At 39.8% G+C, this 18,077-nt stretch overlaps 2 protein-coding genes across 2 annotated transcripts in view; one reads left to right on the forward strand and one right to left on the reverse strand.

Moving 5' to 3' along the window:
- The window catches only part of RNF10 (ring finger protein 10), a 39,154-nt gene extending 36,783 nt beyond the window's left edge, over positions 1-2,371 (reverse strand). Inside the window, exon 1 of the mRNA XM_053702045.1 lies at positions 1,928-2,371. Within this exon, the coding sequence (XP_053558020.1) occupies positions 1,928-2,045 (118 nt within the window). The 5' untranslated portion in view covers positions 2,046-2,371. The remainder of the gene's footprint in view (positions 1-1,927) is intronic.
- A 65-nt stretch (positions 2,372-2,436) lies between these two features.
- COQ5 (coenzyme Q5, methyltransferase) overlaps positions 2,437-18,077 on the forward strand; it is a 149,230-nt gene continuing 133,589 nt past the window's right edge. Inside the window, exon 1 of the mRNA XM_053702046.1 lies at positions 2,437-2,829. Within this exon, the coding sequence (XP_053558021.1) occupies positions 2,661-2,829 (169 nt within the window). The 5' untranslated portion in view covers positions 2,437-2,660. The remainder of the gene's footprint in view (positions 2,830-18,077) is intronic.

Genomic DNA, 18,077 nt, shown 5'->3' on the forward strand with positions numbered 1-18,077 from the left:
TATACACTCCTGCTTTTTCAAATAAAGATACCAAGAGAACGAAGAAAGTTATAATCTCAGTAAATTAGAAAGTTACATGCTCTAATCATAAAAGAAAAAAAATGGGTTCAGTATCCCTTTAATATACAGATTGCATAAAACACTGCTGTTAGTCATTTATTTACCATAAATCTCAATATCTAAAATACAACATTTCAAGATAGAACAATTATACTTAAACTTCAGAAGCAAACAAAACTCCTAGGATGGTGTTTAAAGCCCAGCATATTGCTCTCCTGTCTGCCTTTGGACATTTATCCTAAAATGCTACAGACAACTGCACACACGTTATAGTAAAATATTTTATGAATATAAAAAGTCTTTAATATTAATCAGATTTCCCCCCCACCTTTAATAAAACTGTGAGAGAAAAACTACAATAGTTGTTAAAAGGGACATTAAACACTGTGATAATGAAAAATGATAAATCATATTTATATAAAAAATCTCTACAGTATACTTTCATTATTTATTTTGTCCCCTTGAACTGTAATTCCATTCTCAAATTGTGGGCATTTCAGTAAGAAATGCACACTCTAGTGATCTATGTATAACTGTCCCTAATTGGCCAAAGCAGAGAAAGTAACCTAAGTTACAACATGTCAGCTCCCATTGTTTTATAGGCATTGCAACTTTACACTTATTTTGTTACTAAACAACTAATGAAACTTTCAAAAAATACCTCTACATGTTATTCTCATACTAATCTTTTGGTTAAATGTATCATTCTATCTAGCAGCTATTTAGTGTTTAATGTCCCTTTAAAGGTTGTGCACCAAGAGCCTTTGTATTCTATTGTACAACATGTAAATTTATGTTGCTACAATACACTCAGAAGTGTTACAATAGTCACAAAGCTACATGAACATTTCATAGTTCACCCTATTGTTAATAACCTACTTCAAAGATCACGAGATAAATTGGAAGATATGTAATTGCTCAACAGATCAGAGACTCTGGGCAATTATCTAAAGCAGCAGACAAGGGTGGGGAAAAATACAGATACATTTTGCTTTAAGAACAACACTGCTGTAAACTGTTAATGTCCAACACAAAACATCAGTTACTATTATAATAGGGAACAGCTATAAACCACAAGTTTCTGGATAAATACATTTTGTAGAAATAAAAAGGTATAAGGTTGAACCCTATTGAACCGCTATTGATAGCATGCATCATCAGTAATTGCATTAGATGCCCTGGGCAATTATCTAAAGCAGCAGACAAGGGTGGGGAAAGATACAGATACATCTTGTTTTACCCATGCCAATATATCAACACATAACAGCTGATACACTAAACAAAAACACAGCTTAGACAGCAGTTATTTGCTGCAATTTTACTTATGGTTTTGTAGAGTCAAACATTTAAATACACAGAAAACCCTTATTTAAAACCTGAAGGTGTAGATGAAACAACAGCCACCAGCACTGTTGAGTAGCCAATCAAGATAAGTTTGGGAAAGTCAGAGTATTAATGAGTGATCTCTCTGACGTCAAATAGCTTACAGACTGATACTGCAGATGGTAACAACATTACAATAAAAGCGGTCACATGATCTGGGCTGACTTGTTGAGTTCTGCAAACACTTTATTTTTTCTACAAAAGTATCACATACAGTATTTACAAAATGTGTTGTATTTGTATTAAACGTGATTGCTGAAACGACTGGATGTGAAGTATATGTAAAAAAAACATTTCTAAGGTTAAATATGAGAGATGGTTTCAGAGAAGCCCCAACCACACTTTAGACAGTAGTTATAAATTTCAGAGTTTTGAGGGAGTCGTTTTTCGGCAATAAAATTACCCCTGACAGGGCTGGCCTTGGAAACTCTTTAGTAATATACAAAGCTATATACAGCATGGACCAAATATAATAGGCCCTCACCACTTTTTGTCTTAGATTCCCCAGAGGGTCCAGTGGATCCCGAGCGGTTCTGGCTTTTGTTGGTACTGGTAGGTCCAGGCTCCATATCTAGGGCGGAGCTGGGAGAGTTCAGGGGCATAGGCCGGGGACAGAGAGGGGGCAGCACCGTTCAGGAGACGGCTGGAAGCCAATAGCATGGCGTTCAAGAGCGACGGGCAACGGAGAACAGGACTCATGGCGACATCTTTCAGTAGAAATGACTAAGAAGGAAAAAAAATAACGAAAAATAAAAATAGAAAGATAGGAGAAGGCACGGGGTTGGAGGGAAACCCGGGCCGGAGCTGATGTATACGTCAGGCCCTAGGAGAGGTGCGGACCCCGGGTGAGCGAGCCCTGGATGGCCCGGGTTTATAACTTGAGTAGAATTTGCTGCTCCCGGGAGCAGACACTTGAAGTCGCGTCTGTAATGGCGACCGCTCGCCTGACGGTGCTAGATACCCGGATGTGGTGATAAAATAGAGTTGACGCGTAGAGGAGCATGGGGGTTGTAGTTTCCCCAGAACTGAGGCCTCGGTTGAGTGCAGTTTATTGGAAGAACTAGCGGTTGTATAGCCCATTGGATGCAAAAGAGGGTAACAACGTGTGGAGTTTCCTAGTAGCCAAGGGACTGTTAAAAAAAAGTCAGTGTGACTGAGTCTCTAAGTTACACTAGAGACTGTGATCTCAAGGGCAAAAGTCACCAACACAGAAAAACATGGCGGCACCTATGAGAGCTATTTCTCGTTGCTGTCAAGTTGTGTCTCTGTGGAAATGGAACAACAATGCGGGAGGGATGATCAGGCGTTATATACAAACCGAGGCCTCTGGGAAAGAAACGCATTTTGGGTTTCAGACGGTACCAGAGGAGGAGAAGGGGGAGAAAGGTGAGGGGTGTGAACATTTGTTTGGGGTAAATGTATTTTTTCTATCAGTGCAGTGATTTTACAGTCACTTTGGATACACTAATAAGGTGCATTACTTCTGGTGGATGTATATTTACGACTAAAGGTGATGTGTGGGAGATTATGTAATACAGCAGAAAAATGTTTCAATAAATAGCATATTTGTTATATATTTGGATATGTTGTAACTGGTGTAAATTCATTTTAAAGAAGGGGTATTCTACTGAACATACGATGGGTAAATGCATAAGAACCAAAAATGTGCAAATTTTGCCCTCTGTTGTAAGGACATCTACAAAAGTTGCTTGGTGCATAAGTTCTCTGCATGTGATTAATTGACAGGCCAGTTCATGAGTGTTGCTTATGTTACTGATGTGCTGAGTTTCGATTGTTTATAACTGGTATAAAGGACCGTTCTGCCAATTTGTATTCCTTAGTTCAAATTGAAACAAGGAGCCTCCCAGCTATGCTCACATAGTGTACTGGCCATGCTAATTTTGCTTCTACCCACTCTTTACCCTGACTTCACCTTGGGCCACTCAAGATTTTACTTCCCCAGGTTGCTGTAGCACTTTTCACAAGCTACTCTGAATCATCCTCCAGCTCCTAGAGAGACATATGCAGCTGTAAATACAGTACGTACAGATACTAAAACAATCAATATGCTTCATAACTTTTGTTGCTGGCTCAAAGATTCTGAAAAAAATGCTGTGAGTACAGTGGCGGCTGCTGAATTTTTAGGATGGGGGTGCACAAGAACCTGCCCCTATTAGAAAGCCACGCCCCTTTGAAAAAACACGCCCCTTTTTAAAAAAAAACATGCCCCTTTTAACAAGCCACACCCAATTTTAAAAGCCACACCCCTTTGTGAAAGACACGCCCCTCAAATGGCCCCACCCATTTGAACCAGCAGTGTTTTTGGTCATTGTCTTCTTGAAATATCCAGCCCCGGCCTGGGTGTAACTTCAACTGAAGTTTGTGACTGATTCCTCAACATTATTCTCAAGTATCTGCTGATATTGAGTGGAATCCATGAGACCCTCAACAATATTCCCAGTAGTACAGGTCTTTGGAGGTGCTCTGTGGGCTGTCTTTGACCGTTCTCACCATCCTTTGCCTCTGGCATTCTCCGATATTTTACTTGCCCCGCCACTTCTGGCCTTAACAAGAACTGTGCCTGTGGTCTTCCATATCCTCACCATGCATTGCTCACTGTGTTCCTCACAGTGGACACAGACATCTTAAATCTATGAATGCATACTCTTCAGTATAGCCATGTTCACGTGCGACAGTGCACAAATGGAGGAGCCTACACTACCTGCCCATGTCTAGTCTAAAATATACATGCTCAGTTAAATTATATAATAACATATATATATTAACCAAATAATTAATTAAAGCTGCAACATAATAAGAATATTGAATGTACATTTATGAAAACATATATATTCCTGGATTTAAAGTACCTTCCACTTTATAGAGAAATACAACCACATTTCAATTACTGTTGACCCAGCCCCCAGTTTTCGATATTAGGCAACGCAGCCAAAGGCCGTGGCAACATGAAGATAAATACACCAACATTTTACTTTCTAGTACAAAAGAATATTATTTCTATTACAATAGTGCTTAATAATTTACTTCAAAGGTAAACATTAAAACAATGTTTATAACTCAAGTACAAGTTTTGTAAATCAAGTCAATCCGCCTGTCTTTTTTTGAGGCAAATAAATCAATAACATTTTCGTTGAATTTAGGAATGTCATTTATCAATTGTTTTTCAATTGTCAGCATGGCTAGAGCGGTCAGTCTTTCCTCAGTCATGGTGCTCCTTAGAAATGTCTTAACTCGTTTTAAAGTTGAGAAACATCTCTCAGCCTCAGCAGTTGTCACGGGAATAGTTGAAATAATTTGCAACAGTTTGTAGGTCTCCGAGAAAGTACTGTCCAAGTTATTTTCTATTACAAACTGTAGAAGACTAATTACAAAACAACAAAAGATATTTTGGTGCACATCCAACCACTTAAGTCCACTCTTTCATGGCATATTAGTATATGCTTCTGTCTGCCAAATATACTTACATAGCTTCTAATAAGATTGGGATAAACATCTCACAATAATATGAGCTTATATTTGTGCTGCAAAAACAAATATACTTCTATCTGCTAAATATATTTACATAGTTCAAATAAAATTGAGATTAACATCTTGCAATAGTATTGACTTATATTTATGCTGCAAAAATTTTTTTTTTTTTGCTTTTTAAAAAATGCCTTTAAATGAAATGGGATCTTAGTCACACAATATGATCATATTCTGCTAAGCCAGTCTACCACTTACAAGGTGTCCCACATCAGACCGGTCCTATACTAACCAGTTTCCACACTGCAGCAAGTCATGTCTACACAGTGTGAAGCTTTCTAGCTTATTGAGTATATTTATCAGGAACACACCTGGGCTGGGTGGCGTGCAGTAACCAAAGGGGAGGGATTTGGTCAGCTCCCTATTTAAGAAATACAACAGAGGGGTTTTTTGGTTACGCACACCACAAAAGGACTGTTTAAACTTAACACACATATTGTGGGAGTGCTACCAAAGTGACCAAAATATTTACAAAACAACAAAAGATATTTTGGTGCACATCCAACCACTTAAGTCCACTCTTTCATGGCATATTAGTATATGCTTCTGTCTGCCAAATATACTTACATAGCTTCTAATAAGATTGGGATAAACATCTCACAATAATATGAGCTTATATTTGTGCTGCAAAAACAAATATACTTCTATCTGCTAAATATATTAACATAGTTCAAATAAAATTGAGATTAACATCTTGCAATAGTATTGACTTATATTTATGCTGCAAAAATTTTTTTTTGCTTTTTAAAAAATGCCTTTAAATGAAATGGGATCTTAGTCACACAATATGATCATATTCTGCTAAGCCAGTCTACCACTTACAAGGTGTCCCACATCAGACCGGTCCTATACTAACAAGCTTCACACTGTGTAGACATGACTTGCTGCAGTGTGGAAACTGGTTAGTATAGGACCGGTCTGATGTGGGACACCTTGTAAGTGGTAGACTGGCTTAGCAGAATATGATCATATTGTGTGACTAAGATCCCATTTCATTTAAAGGCATTTTTTAAAAAGCAAAAAAAAAAAATTTTTGCAGCATAAATATAAGTCAATACTATTGCAAGATGTTAATCTCAATTTTATTTGAACTATGTAAATATATTTAGCAGATAGAAGTATATTTGTTTTTGCAGCACAAATATAAGCTCATATTATTGTGAGATGTTTATCCCAATCTTATTAGAAGCTATGTAAGTATATTTGGCAGACAGAAGCATATACTAATATGCCATGAAAGAGTGGACTTAAGTGGTTGGATGTGCACCAAAATATCTTTTGTTGTTTTGTAATTATTTTGGTCACTTTGGTAGCACTCCCACAATATGTGTGTTAAGTTTAAACAGTCCTTTTGTGGTGTGCGTTACCAAAAAACCCCTCTGTTGTAGAAGACTAATGGCACCATTCATATTTCTGAAATCTGGTCTTCTGTAAATTACTCCTAGTTCAGTTTTCAGGCGATCTTTCTGTAATGTGTGATAAACAGCTGATGTTTGGTCAAGAAGCTGATTTGGAAAAATTTTCTCGTAATCCGCAAATTTTTCCTCTTGGAGGAGAGAAACAGCCGAGTAGTGAGTTATAAAAGAAAATCTCAAATAATAAAAATTGGTGAGAGTGCGCTAACAGCAGCAGGGGATGTGTTACTGATATAGGCAAATGCTATCTAAATATAGTAAGAAATCGATATATCAAACATTGGATAAAATAGATACACATTTATTTTAAATTAAAATAAATGTGTATGTATTTTATCCAATGTTTGATATATCAATTTCTTACTATATTTAGATAGTATTTTCCTATATCAGTAACACATCCCCTGCTGCCGTTAGCGCACTCTCACCAATTTTTATTATTTGAATCTTTCCATTGCTATATCTGTTTTTGGGAGCAGATAGGTGATTGTGCAAGGGGCATTTTGCGCACCATTAAGAATCCATAACCTATAAAAGAAAATCTATCTTTTACTTGATTCGTGATAACATCGCATATCTCTTTAGCTGCCACAGTCTGAGCAATGGGAATATTTTCTCTCTTCCTTTTCCTAGATGTTTCCTCTGTTTCTGATATCGTCATGGTCACTGTATCCATTCTATTCCTTTCGTTTTCCATTGTCTGCTGGAAAGTGTTAATATGTTTTCGAATAAGTGCCGCATCTGTTTGTGTTTTCTGAAGTTGGTTGTATAACACATCTACATGTGGCATAATATTGTGAAAAACTGTAAGCCAAAACACGAATACCGAGTCTTGTAACATACGCCGAATAGCCCCTGCTTGATTTATAGCTATTTCTTTTTTCGATGTTGATTCTATTTTTTCCATGCATTCAATTAACTGTTCCCTATTTTCAAAAACTGTATTGACGGTTCGACTCTTGAAATTCCACCTGGTGGCTGAATCATGAGGTATCCTTCTTCTAGCAGTTTCATCTAGAATAGCTATCCTTTGTGGCGAGTTACTAAAAAACTTAGGTTTGAAAAAAATACTCTAACTTGTTGATTTTGACTGCTTGCTTGGCTGACAATTAAATTGAGCTGATGTGCGTAGCAATGCACAAAATGTGCATTCTTGTAGGTACGTTTAATAATATCCTGAACACCTGCATGCTGACCACTCATCACGCTTGCACCGTCATAACTCTGCGATATCAGTTTCTCTGGGTTGTCTAGAACTTTTTCCAAAGTAGCTTGAATACATGTAGCTATAGATTCTGCATCATGTCCAGCTGGATTAGTGAATTCCCAGAATCTCTCAACCGTTTGTCCGTTACCTATAATGTATCTAAAAACAACAACCAATTGGAAGGCAGATGAAACATCAGTAGTTTCATCTGCTATCACTGCTACAAAACTTGCATTTGAGATTTTCTTCTTTATTTGGTTCTGGCAAACAGTAAGCATACAGTCTAATAAATCGTTTTGAATTTCTTTTGACGTTCCTTTAAAAACAGTGGCACTAGCGAGATGTTCTTTTAGAGATGCATCAAGTTCTGCTGAGAAGTTTATAAGACCTCGGAAAATGCCTGGATTTAATGAATCATCGCGTTCATCATGTCCTCGAAGTGCAAGCTCAAATGCGCCGCAAAATAAAATACAATTAATTATTTTTGAAAGAACATAGCGATTTTTCGTTACTTGCTCATTATGTTTTTTAATATTCAAACGATATGCACGGTCAAGTTGTTGCCGAATATCAACCCTTCCTAGCAAATTAAACTCTAATGTGGAGTTTAAATGTGATTGGGAGCAATTGTTTTTATTTGTTTTTTGACTTAAATGTGATAAATCGGCGACACCATAACTCACCCAGCTTGAATCCCCACTTTGTTTTGCAAACAGGAGACAATAAAAACAAAAGAGCCTGTTAGATAATTCACAACCACAAATCCATGGATATTTTTCATATACCTCGGGTTTGAATTCTCTTTTGTAATCTCTAGTCTTACATTTTGTCACCTGGGTAAGGTTAAGCATAGGTGTTGGCCTGAGCATTTTAATTTCAATTTTTCTTTCAATGGGCAACGTTGAAAAATGTAATTGCTTTAGCTCAGACACACTAATTTTACTAAGTGCCATCTTAACTGTTAGTTTACACACAAAGAACAGTCCTTTGCTCTTATCTAATATATAACTTGGAGGTAGGTAGCTCTGCAGCTGTTAGAAAATATACAACTCAACTTGAAGTAATAGTTTAATAGTTTGGCGGTTGTTATCTAATATATAACTTGTAGTTAGGTAGCTCTGCAGCTGTTAAAAAATATACAACTCAACTTGAAGTAATAGTTTAATAGTTTGGCGGTTGTTATCTAATATATAACTTGTAGGTAGCTCTGCAGCTGTTAAAAAATATACAACTCAACTTGAAGTAATAGTTTAATAGTTTGGCGGTTGTTATCTAATATATAACTTGTAGGTAGCTCTGCAGCTGTTAAAAAATATACAACTCAACTTGAAGTAATAGTTTAATAGTTTGGCGGTTGTTATCTAATATATAACTTGTAGGTAGCTCTGCAGCTGTTAGAAAATATACAACTTAACTTGAAGTAATAGTTTAATAGTTTGGCGGTTGTTATCTAATATATAACTTGTAGGTAGCAGGTAGGTAGCTCTGCAGCTGTTAGAAAATATACAACTCAACTTGAAGTAATAGTTTAATAGTTTGGCGGTTGTTATCTAATATATAACTTGTAGGTAGCAGGTAGGTAGCTCTGCAGCTGTTAGAAAATATACAACTTAACTTGAAGTAATAGTTTAATAGTTTGGCGGTTGTTATCTAATATATAACTTGTAGGTAGCAGGTAGGTAGCTCTGCAGCTGTTAGAAAATATACAACTCAACTTGAAGTAATAGTTTGGCGGTTGTTATCTAATATATAACTTGTAGGTAGATAGCTCTGCAGCTGTTAGAAAATATACAACTCAACTTGAAGTAATAGTTTAATATTTTGGCGGTTGTTATCTAATATATAACTTGTAGGTAGCTCTGCAGCTGTTAGAAAATATACAACTCAACTAGAAGTAATAGTTTAATAGTTTGGCGGTTGTTATCTAATATATAACTTGTAGGTAGTTAGCTCTGCTGCTCTGCAGCTATTAGAAAATATCAACTAGAAGTTGAACTAAATTGTTAAAGAACTCCCTAAAAGTCCAGTATACTCCTAAACTTGCTAATCTCAGACTCAGACTGTCGGCTAGATTTAGAGTTCTGCGGCCAAAGGGGTGCGTTAGCTACGCATGCTTTTTTTTCCCGGCACCTTTTAAATACAGCTGGTATTTAGAGTTCACAGAATGGCTGCGTTAGGCTCCAAAAAAGGAGCGTAGAGCATAATTTACCGCCACTGCAACTCTCGATACCAGCGGTGCTCCCCAAGGCAGAACATACAGTGATCTGAGATATCATCGCAGAAAATGCAGCATGTCTGCAGAAAGAACAGGACACATGCAGGAACTTTTAGCACTTTAACTTTGCAGCACTGCTCCACATTAGGCTGTTCTTTTCAAACATAGCTGTGCTTTGGCTGCACTAGGTAAGTTTTCCTTAACACAGTGCATTCAGAGCAAAGTGCTGTTTGAAGTGAACAGTCAAATATGCCTTAGTGTTGCAAAGCAGCAGTGCATTGCTTGTTGACTGGCTCTCGGGGATTATTGTCAAACCCGCTCTCCTAGTCTTTCCCAGTCTGAAAAGCTGTTTTTTTCTGTATATAAGATGTTCGTATGAGCAATGCACCTTTTTTAATACTACACTTCTATGTTAGACAAAGAGAAAAGGAAACAAATTTATTCAAGAGACATTTTACAATTTCTTTTTTTGTCTGCAGCTAATATGCAATGCAATTTTTAACTACTACAATATATTCTAAAACTTTAAAATGGCTTTATTCTCCACTTAACCAACACATTGCACTTGAGCTGGTGCTTTAGTATAACTGCCTAATTTAAAATTGAATTTTATTTTAAAATGACCTGCAGAAACATTTTCGCTAAAAAATTCTCATCGCAGAAAGTGAAAGAAAGTTCTGCCTCTGAATCTGATTGGCTGATTCCATCAGCCAATCAGAATTTTCCTACCTTAATTCCGATTGGCTGCTAGAATCCTATCAGCCAATCGGAATTCGAGGGACACCATCTTGGTTGACGTCACTTAAAGGAACCGTCATTCGTCGGGAAGTCGTCGGTGAAGATGGATGTTCCGCGTCGGCGGGATGAACTACATGGATCCGGAAGATTGAAGATGCCGCTTGATAGAAGACTTCAGTCGGATCATGGACCTCTTCAGCTCCCGCTTGGATGAAGACTTCAGCCGGATCATGGACATCTTCAGCCCCCCGCTTGGGCTTGGATCAAGACATCGGAGGCTCTTCTGGATCGACCGGTGAACCCGGCGTGGTGAAGACAAGGTAGGGAGATCTTCAGGGGCTTAGTGTTAGGTTTATTTAAGGGGGGTTTGGGTTAGATTAGGGGTATGTGGGTGGTGGATTGTAATGTTGGGGGGGGTATTGTATGGTTTTTTTTTTTACAGGCAAAAGAGCTGAATTCTTTGGGGCATGCCCCGCAAAGGGCCCTTTTCAGGGCTGGTAAGGTAAAAGAGCTTTTCTATTTTAATTTTAGAATAGGGTAGGGCATTTTTTTATTTTGGGGGTCTTTGTTATTTTATTAGGGGGCTTAGAGTAGGTGTAATTAGTTTAAAATTGTTGTAATATTTTTCTAATGTTTGTAAATATTTTTTTATTTTTTGTAACTTAGTTCTTTTTTATTTTTTGTACTTTAGTTAGTTTATTTCATTGTATTTATTTGTAGGTATTGTATTTAATGTATTTATTGATAGTGTAGTGTTAGGTTTAATTGTAGATAATTGTAGGTAGTTTATTTAATTTATTTATTGATAGTGTAGTGTTAGGTTTAATTGTAACTTAGGTTAGGATTTATTTTACAGGTAATTTTGTAATTATTTTAACTAGGTAACTATTAAATAGTTATTAACTATTTAATAGCTATTGTACCTGGTTAAAATAATTACAAAGTTGCCTGTAAAATAAATATTAATCCTAAAATAGCTACAATATAATTATAATTTATATTGTAGCTATATTAGGGTTTATTTTACAGGTAAGTATTTAGCTTTAAATAGGAATAATTTATTTAATAAGAGTTGATTTATTTTGTTAGATTTAAATTATATTTAACTTAGGGGGGTGTTAGGGTCAGGGTTAGAATTAGCTTTAGGGGTTAAAAAATTTATTAGAGTAGCGGTGAGGTCCGGTCGGCAGATTAGGGGTTAATGCTTGAAGTTAGATGTCGGCGATGTTAGGGAGGGCAGATTAGGGGTTAATACTATTTTTATTATAGGGTTAGTGAGGCGGGAGTGAGGCGTATTAGGGGTTAATACATTTATTATAGTAGCGGTGAGGTCCGGTCGGCAGATTAGGGGTTAATAAGTGTAGGTAGGTGGAGGTGACGTTGGGGGCGGCAGATTAGGGGTTAATAAATATTATGTAGGTGTCGGCGGTATTAGGGGCAGCAGATTAGGGGTACATAGGGATAACGTAGGTGGCGGCGGTGTGCGGTCGGCAGATTAGGGGTTAAAAATTTTTTAATAGAGTGGCGGCGATGTGGGGGGGACCTCGGTTTAGGGGTACATAGGTAGTTTATGGGTGTTAGTGTACTTTAGAGCACAGTAGTTAAGAGCTTTGTGAACCGGCGTTAGCCCAGAAAGCTCTTAACTCCTGACTTTTTTCTGCGGCTGGAGTTTTGTCGTTAGATTTCTAGCGCTCACTTCAGCCACGACTCTAAATACCGGCGTTAGAAAGATCCCATTGAAAAGATAGGATACGAAATTGGCGTAGGGGGATTTGCGGTATGGAAAAGTCGCGGCTGTAAAGTGAGCGTTAGACCCTTTAATGACTGACTCCAAATACCAGCGGGCGGTAAAAACCAGCGTTAGGAGCCTCTAACGCTGGTTTTGACGGCTACCGCCAAACTCTAAATCTAGGCCTGTGTCTGTTATTTAAATTACAAGTAGAAAAATATTTTTTTTATTTTTTTTTAAAACACTAGTTCAAGTTCAAGACTGAACTCAAGTTACTCTATATAAAAAGCAATCTCAGACTCAGACTGTATCTGTTGTTTAAATTACAAGTAGAAAAATAAAAAAAATTTTTTAAACACTAGTAGTTCAAGACTCAACTCACTCAGTTACTCTGTATAAAAAAACTGCAGGCCTGCAGCAAAAATCATTAAAATATCTGCCCACAAACTTACTGAACTAATATAATATATTACTTGTAGTATAAATTTTAATTAGTAACTATCTTCTACATAGATAATACTAGAATACTACTAGTGACTGTGAATCTACAGTTCTAAACTCTATTGCTAAGCTAAGCCTAAGGTAATAATTATAATGGCTAACTGTCTATTAGCCTAAGGCTATTTGCACACTGCAGCTCAGCAGACAGCAGCAGCAAATATTGACTGTTGATGTTGATGCCAGCAGGCAGCAAAAAAAAAATTTGTTTTTTGAATTTTAAACAATTTTTGCACAGAGCTCTATGCAAAAGACTCCTCTCAGCTCAACGGCTATCTCCACAAAGATTTTTGAGCCGGGAGGAGCCTCGTGGGGGCCATCACGTGAGCCAGGGAGCCTAATCAGCCTATCACAGAGACTTAGAGTCCGGATCAAGAGGCTGGGGGAGGAGACAGAGCACAGGCTGAAACGACCGCACATTTCAGCCTGTGCGATTATGCCTCTATAGGCATGAGGCTGGGGAGGAGCTACGCCTGCACAGTGAATACATTGCGATCAGTGTGCAGGCATATAGAGCTCCTTACCGCACGTGCGAGTGGGGGGGTGGAGACTGGAGCCTGCCCTGACTGTCAATCAGCCTCTCTCAGCCGCAGGCTGCAGGCAGTGCGACGAGCGCCGTGGTGGTGTGACATCACGGACGTCGGCACACACTGAGTAGTCAACCCGGTCCTAGCTCCTGCCTCCTGCCTGAGCCTGATAAATAATACTGTTACTGAGTGATGATATAGCTAAGCAGTAAAGCAGCAGCTGGCATGGCATGATGATACACTGCACAGTCAGTCTCACATACACAATACATTATTAATAAATATAATATTAAATAATATTAAATAAAAATAAAATTTTTCATAATTTTTTTTTCACATTTCCCCCCCCCCTCCTCTGTCTCCTGGGGGTTCACGTGCGACAGTTCACATATGGAGGAGCCTCCACTGTGTGTGTATTATTTTTAATTGACTTTGCCTTACCTTGGTTTCCTCTGTATTCTCCTCCTCTTTTTTTTTTGCTGCATCCTATAGGAATTGATACTTCCTTGCCATCCAGTGCTTTCCTCACAGAAACATTTCTGCAAGTGGCTGCTTAGACCCTTAGACAATGCTAGCATATACTCTTGCTCTCTCATTTTCCTTCACTTTTTCAGTCAGTGTTTAGAGTGATTTATATGTCACTAAGGGGGCGATTTAGCAAAGGCTAAACAAACTGTCTATGTGCTTTGCCTGTAAATGCACCCAAGCTCACCTCCGGAGAAGCGCACATGTGCGCCTGAATTTATAAAAAAAATAAAATAGGCACAGCAGGTTGATAGATATCTACTGGACTCCAGAAGGGGCAAGAGGTTAAAGAAACATGCATCTAATTGCCAGGGTTTTTATTTCTAAATGTGTGTGTTACAAACTGCTGTTTGTAACTGGCCCTTTAAATGGAAAATTGCCCTGCTTCCCTGGATTTTGGAGAAGCCTATTTGCCAGCCTCCTTCCTCATGACTATGGCCCCTGGAAGATTGTGCCCCTGAGAGTATATTGACTTTTGTTGGGTGTGTGTGGCCCTTTGGGAACCGTCTGGGGACATATTGTGACTTTGGTGAACAATGCCCCCTTTAAGACTATGTCCCCAGACCTGTGAAATGACTTGTCCCTGGCTTTCTCCCACTTGGTTCAGTTTCATTGTGTGCCATTAAGAGTTAAATTTTGTTCAGCTTCAAGAAACCTATTCTAAATACAAGTCTGCTGGGATTAGCTCTAATTAGGTTTAGTGATCAACTTTCCCATTGTCTAATCAGACTTCTAGTAGTGATAAGGTGGACTGCATTGTTTTATTGTGTGTAATGTTATCTGCTGAAGTAAATGTTGTGGCCTGTCAAAGGGAGTGTCTCTCTATCTAATATCAAATGTGTGATGGGGGATTTTATGTCTCCCCCTGAGAGTGTCCTGTTTGCATGTAACCTCAATAAAAAGCAGGCTGTGTGCTCCAGCACATCAGACCTATTTCTGTCCCTCTAACTTGCAGCTTTGACTCATGTTTGTAGGGGACAGCTTCAGCTATAATCACTACAGGGATTGCTATGCTTTTCATACTCCTTTAGCTACGGGGATTGCTACAGAAGGAAGAGTTTCACCTACTGGAGCCTGGTCGTAGGTCCAGGGCGCAGAGCAGACGGCGAGATACCAGCCCAGCAGCGGTGGTTCATAGAGTCTGCGTTACTTATGGTGGCTACGCAGCAGTTAGAGTGATTACGGTGCTGCTGCTCCTTTGGGGAGCGCTAGGAGCATCCTTTTCTACGGTCCAACTTCCAGCCAGCCTGGAGGCAACCGTAACATTTGGCGGCAGCGGTGGGATTGGCGTCCTAGCGCAAGGAGCAGCACCACAACGGCACTGGTATCGTAGGAGAGTAATTGAGGGCAACGCTAGCCACTGCGCAGCGTCCCTACCTACAGCAGCATGGAGCTGACAAGATACTGGTCAGAACCATGTGAAGAGCACCTCAACCGGATCCGTCGCTATGAGGGCGCGGATTTCGTTCCAGAGGTAAAGAGGCGGCTAGTCCGATATGGTCCAGACCCTGCGCAGGAGGTAGTCAGTCGCATCATCCGGGAATTGGATACGGAGAACAAAGCGGCACGAGCCTTTGAGCGCCAACTGTGGAGTTTGAGGGTCTGGACACCTGGTCTCTCTCCCCAGCCGCAGCATGTTCCACAGGGAGAGGAGAGCAGCGACCTCCCTCCCCAGCGGCAGTATACTGTGCAGAGGGAAGAGACAACCGGTCTCCTTCCCCAACCCCAACCAGAGATACCAGAGGCAGCAGGCCCCATAGACTGGTCCTGGGAGGACCCCCAGCAGGCAGGTGGAGATGGGACCGCAGTCTCTCTACCGGCCCTACAGGGATGCTGGGCAGGCGGCCCAGATCCCCAGCGACAGACCCAGCTACAGGGAGGGGAGAGCATCGACCTCCCTCCCCAGCCGGAGTGTGCCTTCCAGGGAGAGGAGACAACCGGTCTCTCTCCCCAGCCGCAGCATGTTCCACAGAAAGAGGAGAGCATCGACCTCCCTTCTCAACGGCCGCCGGAGTATCAGGAGGAGGAGGTAAGCCAATCTCCCCCTCCCCAGCTAACTCCTAACTTGGGCCCAGGGTTAACAGTGGAGATGTTAACCCCCACTGACCCCCACGTTCCCTTTGCCACCGGGCAGGACTATGCCCCAATTCCCCCAGCAGAAGAGCTGGCATCAGGACAGAGCGCTGCTGGCCTCTGCCCTACAGACCCCCTTGTTACAGGACTGGCCTGCAAACCCCTCACCCCAGCAGAAGCGCTGGCACCAGGGCAGAGTGCCGCTGGCCTCTGCCCCCCAAGTACCATCAGCTATTTGCCCAGCTGCGCCAGGAAGGCAGAGGATGCTACACTTTCATCCTATAACCTGGAACCTACAGGCCAGTGCTACTTGTTGTGGGGGGGCTGCTTTGCTGCTAGTGTTTATTTGTGGGTGGGTTGCGAGACTAACTTAGGCACTGACCGACAGAAGGTCAGGTGCCTTGTTAGTCTCCCTCCAAAAGGGGAGATATGTTACAAACTGCTGTTTGTAACTGGCCCTTTAAATGGAAAATTGCCCTGCTTCCCTGGATTTTGGAGAAGCCTATTTGCCAGCCTCCTTCCTCATGACTATGGCCCCTGGAAGATTGTGCCCCTGAGAGTATATTGACTTTTGTTGGGTGTGTGTGGCCCTTTGGGAACCGTCTGGGGACATATTGTGACTTTGGTGAACAATGCCCCCTTTAAGACTATGTCCCCAGACCTGTGAAATGACTTGTCCCTGGCTTTCTCCCACTTGGTTCAGTTTCATTGTGTGCCATTAAGAGTTAAATTTTGTTCAGCTTCAAGAAACCTATTCTAAATACAAGTCTGCTGGGATTAGCTCTAATTAGGTTTAGTGATCAACTTTCCCATTGTCTAATCAGACTTCTAGTAGTGATAAGGTGGACTGCATTGTTTTATTGTGTGTAATGTTATCTGCTGAAGTAAATGTTGTGGCCTGTCAAAGGGAGTGTCTCTCTATCTAATATCAAATGTGTGATGGGGGATTTTATGTCTCCCCCTGAGAGTGTCCTGTTTGCATGTAACCTCAATAAAAAGCAGGCTGTGTGCTCCAGCACATCAGACCTATTTCTGTCCCCTCTAACTTGCAGCTTTGACTCATGTTTGTAGGGGACAGCTTCAGCTATAATCACTACAGGGATTGCTATGCTTTTCATACTCCTTTAGCTACGGGGATTGCTACAGAAGGAAGAGGTTCACCTACTGGAGCCTGGTCGTAGGTCCAGGGCGTAGAGCAGACGGCGAGATACCAGCCTAGCAGCGGTGGTTCATAGAGTCTGCGTTACTTATGGTGGCTACGCAGCAGTTAGAGTGACTACGGTGCTGCTGCTCCTTTGGGGAGCGCTAGGAGCATCCTTTTCTACGGTCCAACTTCCAGCCAGCCTGGAGGCAACCGTAACAGTGTGTTACTGGGAGCCAAATGGTTAATCCCTAGAGTATGCTACAGGGAGCTATGTTCATTTATGTTTTGTTACTGCCATTTAAATGAATTTAAGGATTAAAATCATGTTTGGCAAGTGCCAGGAGTACACATTTATATAATAAATCATAAATATGGAAATCAGATGAGCAATACACCTGAAATAGGAGATGCTATTTTTCATTAAAAAAAAAAATTATACCTATTATGAATTTGATACAGTGGACATAGTCTCTTCTTTAACCCCTTAATGACCACAGCACTTTTCCATTTTCTGTCCGTTTGGGACCTGGGCTATTTTTACATTTTTGCGGTGTTTGTGTAATTTTCCTCTTACTCATTTACCATTATTTTCATCATATCTTATAATTTGCTATAAAAAAAAAATACAAAATATGATGAAAATATGGGGAAAAAAACACTTTTTCTAACTTTGACCCCCAAAATGTGTTACACATCTACAACCACCAAAAAACACCCATGCTAAATAGTTTCTAAATTTTGTCCTGAGTTTAGAAATACAAGTAGCACTTTGCTATTTCCAAACCACTTTTTTTTTCAAAATTAGCGCTAGTTACATTGGAACACTGATATCTTTTAGGAATCCCTGAATATCCCTTGACATGTATATATATTTTTTTAGAAGACATCCCAAAGTATTGATCTAGGCTCATTTTGGTATATTTCATGCCACCATTCCAACGCCAAATGCAATCAAATAAAAAAAATTGTTAACTTTTTCACAAACTTTAGGTTTCTCACTGAAATGATTTACAAACA

This window comes from Bombina bombina, chromosome 2 (genome assembly GCF_027579735.1).
Source record: "Bombina bombina isolate aBomBom1 chromosome 2, aBomBom1.pri, whole genome shotgun sequence".
NCBI classification, from domain to species: Eukaryota; Metazoa; Chordata; class Amphibia; order Anura; family Bombinatoridae; genus Bombina; species Bombina bombina.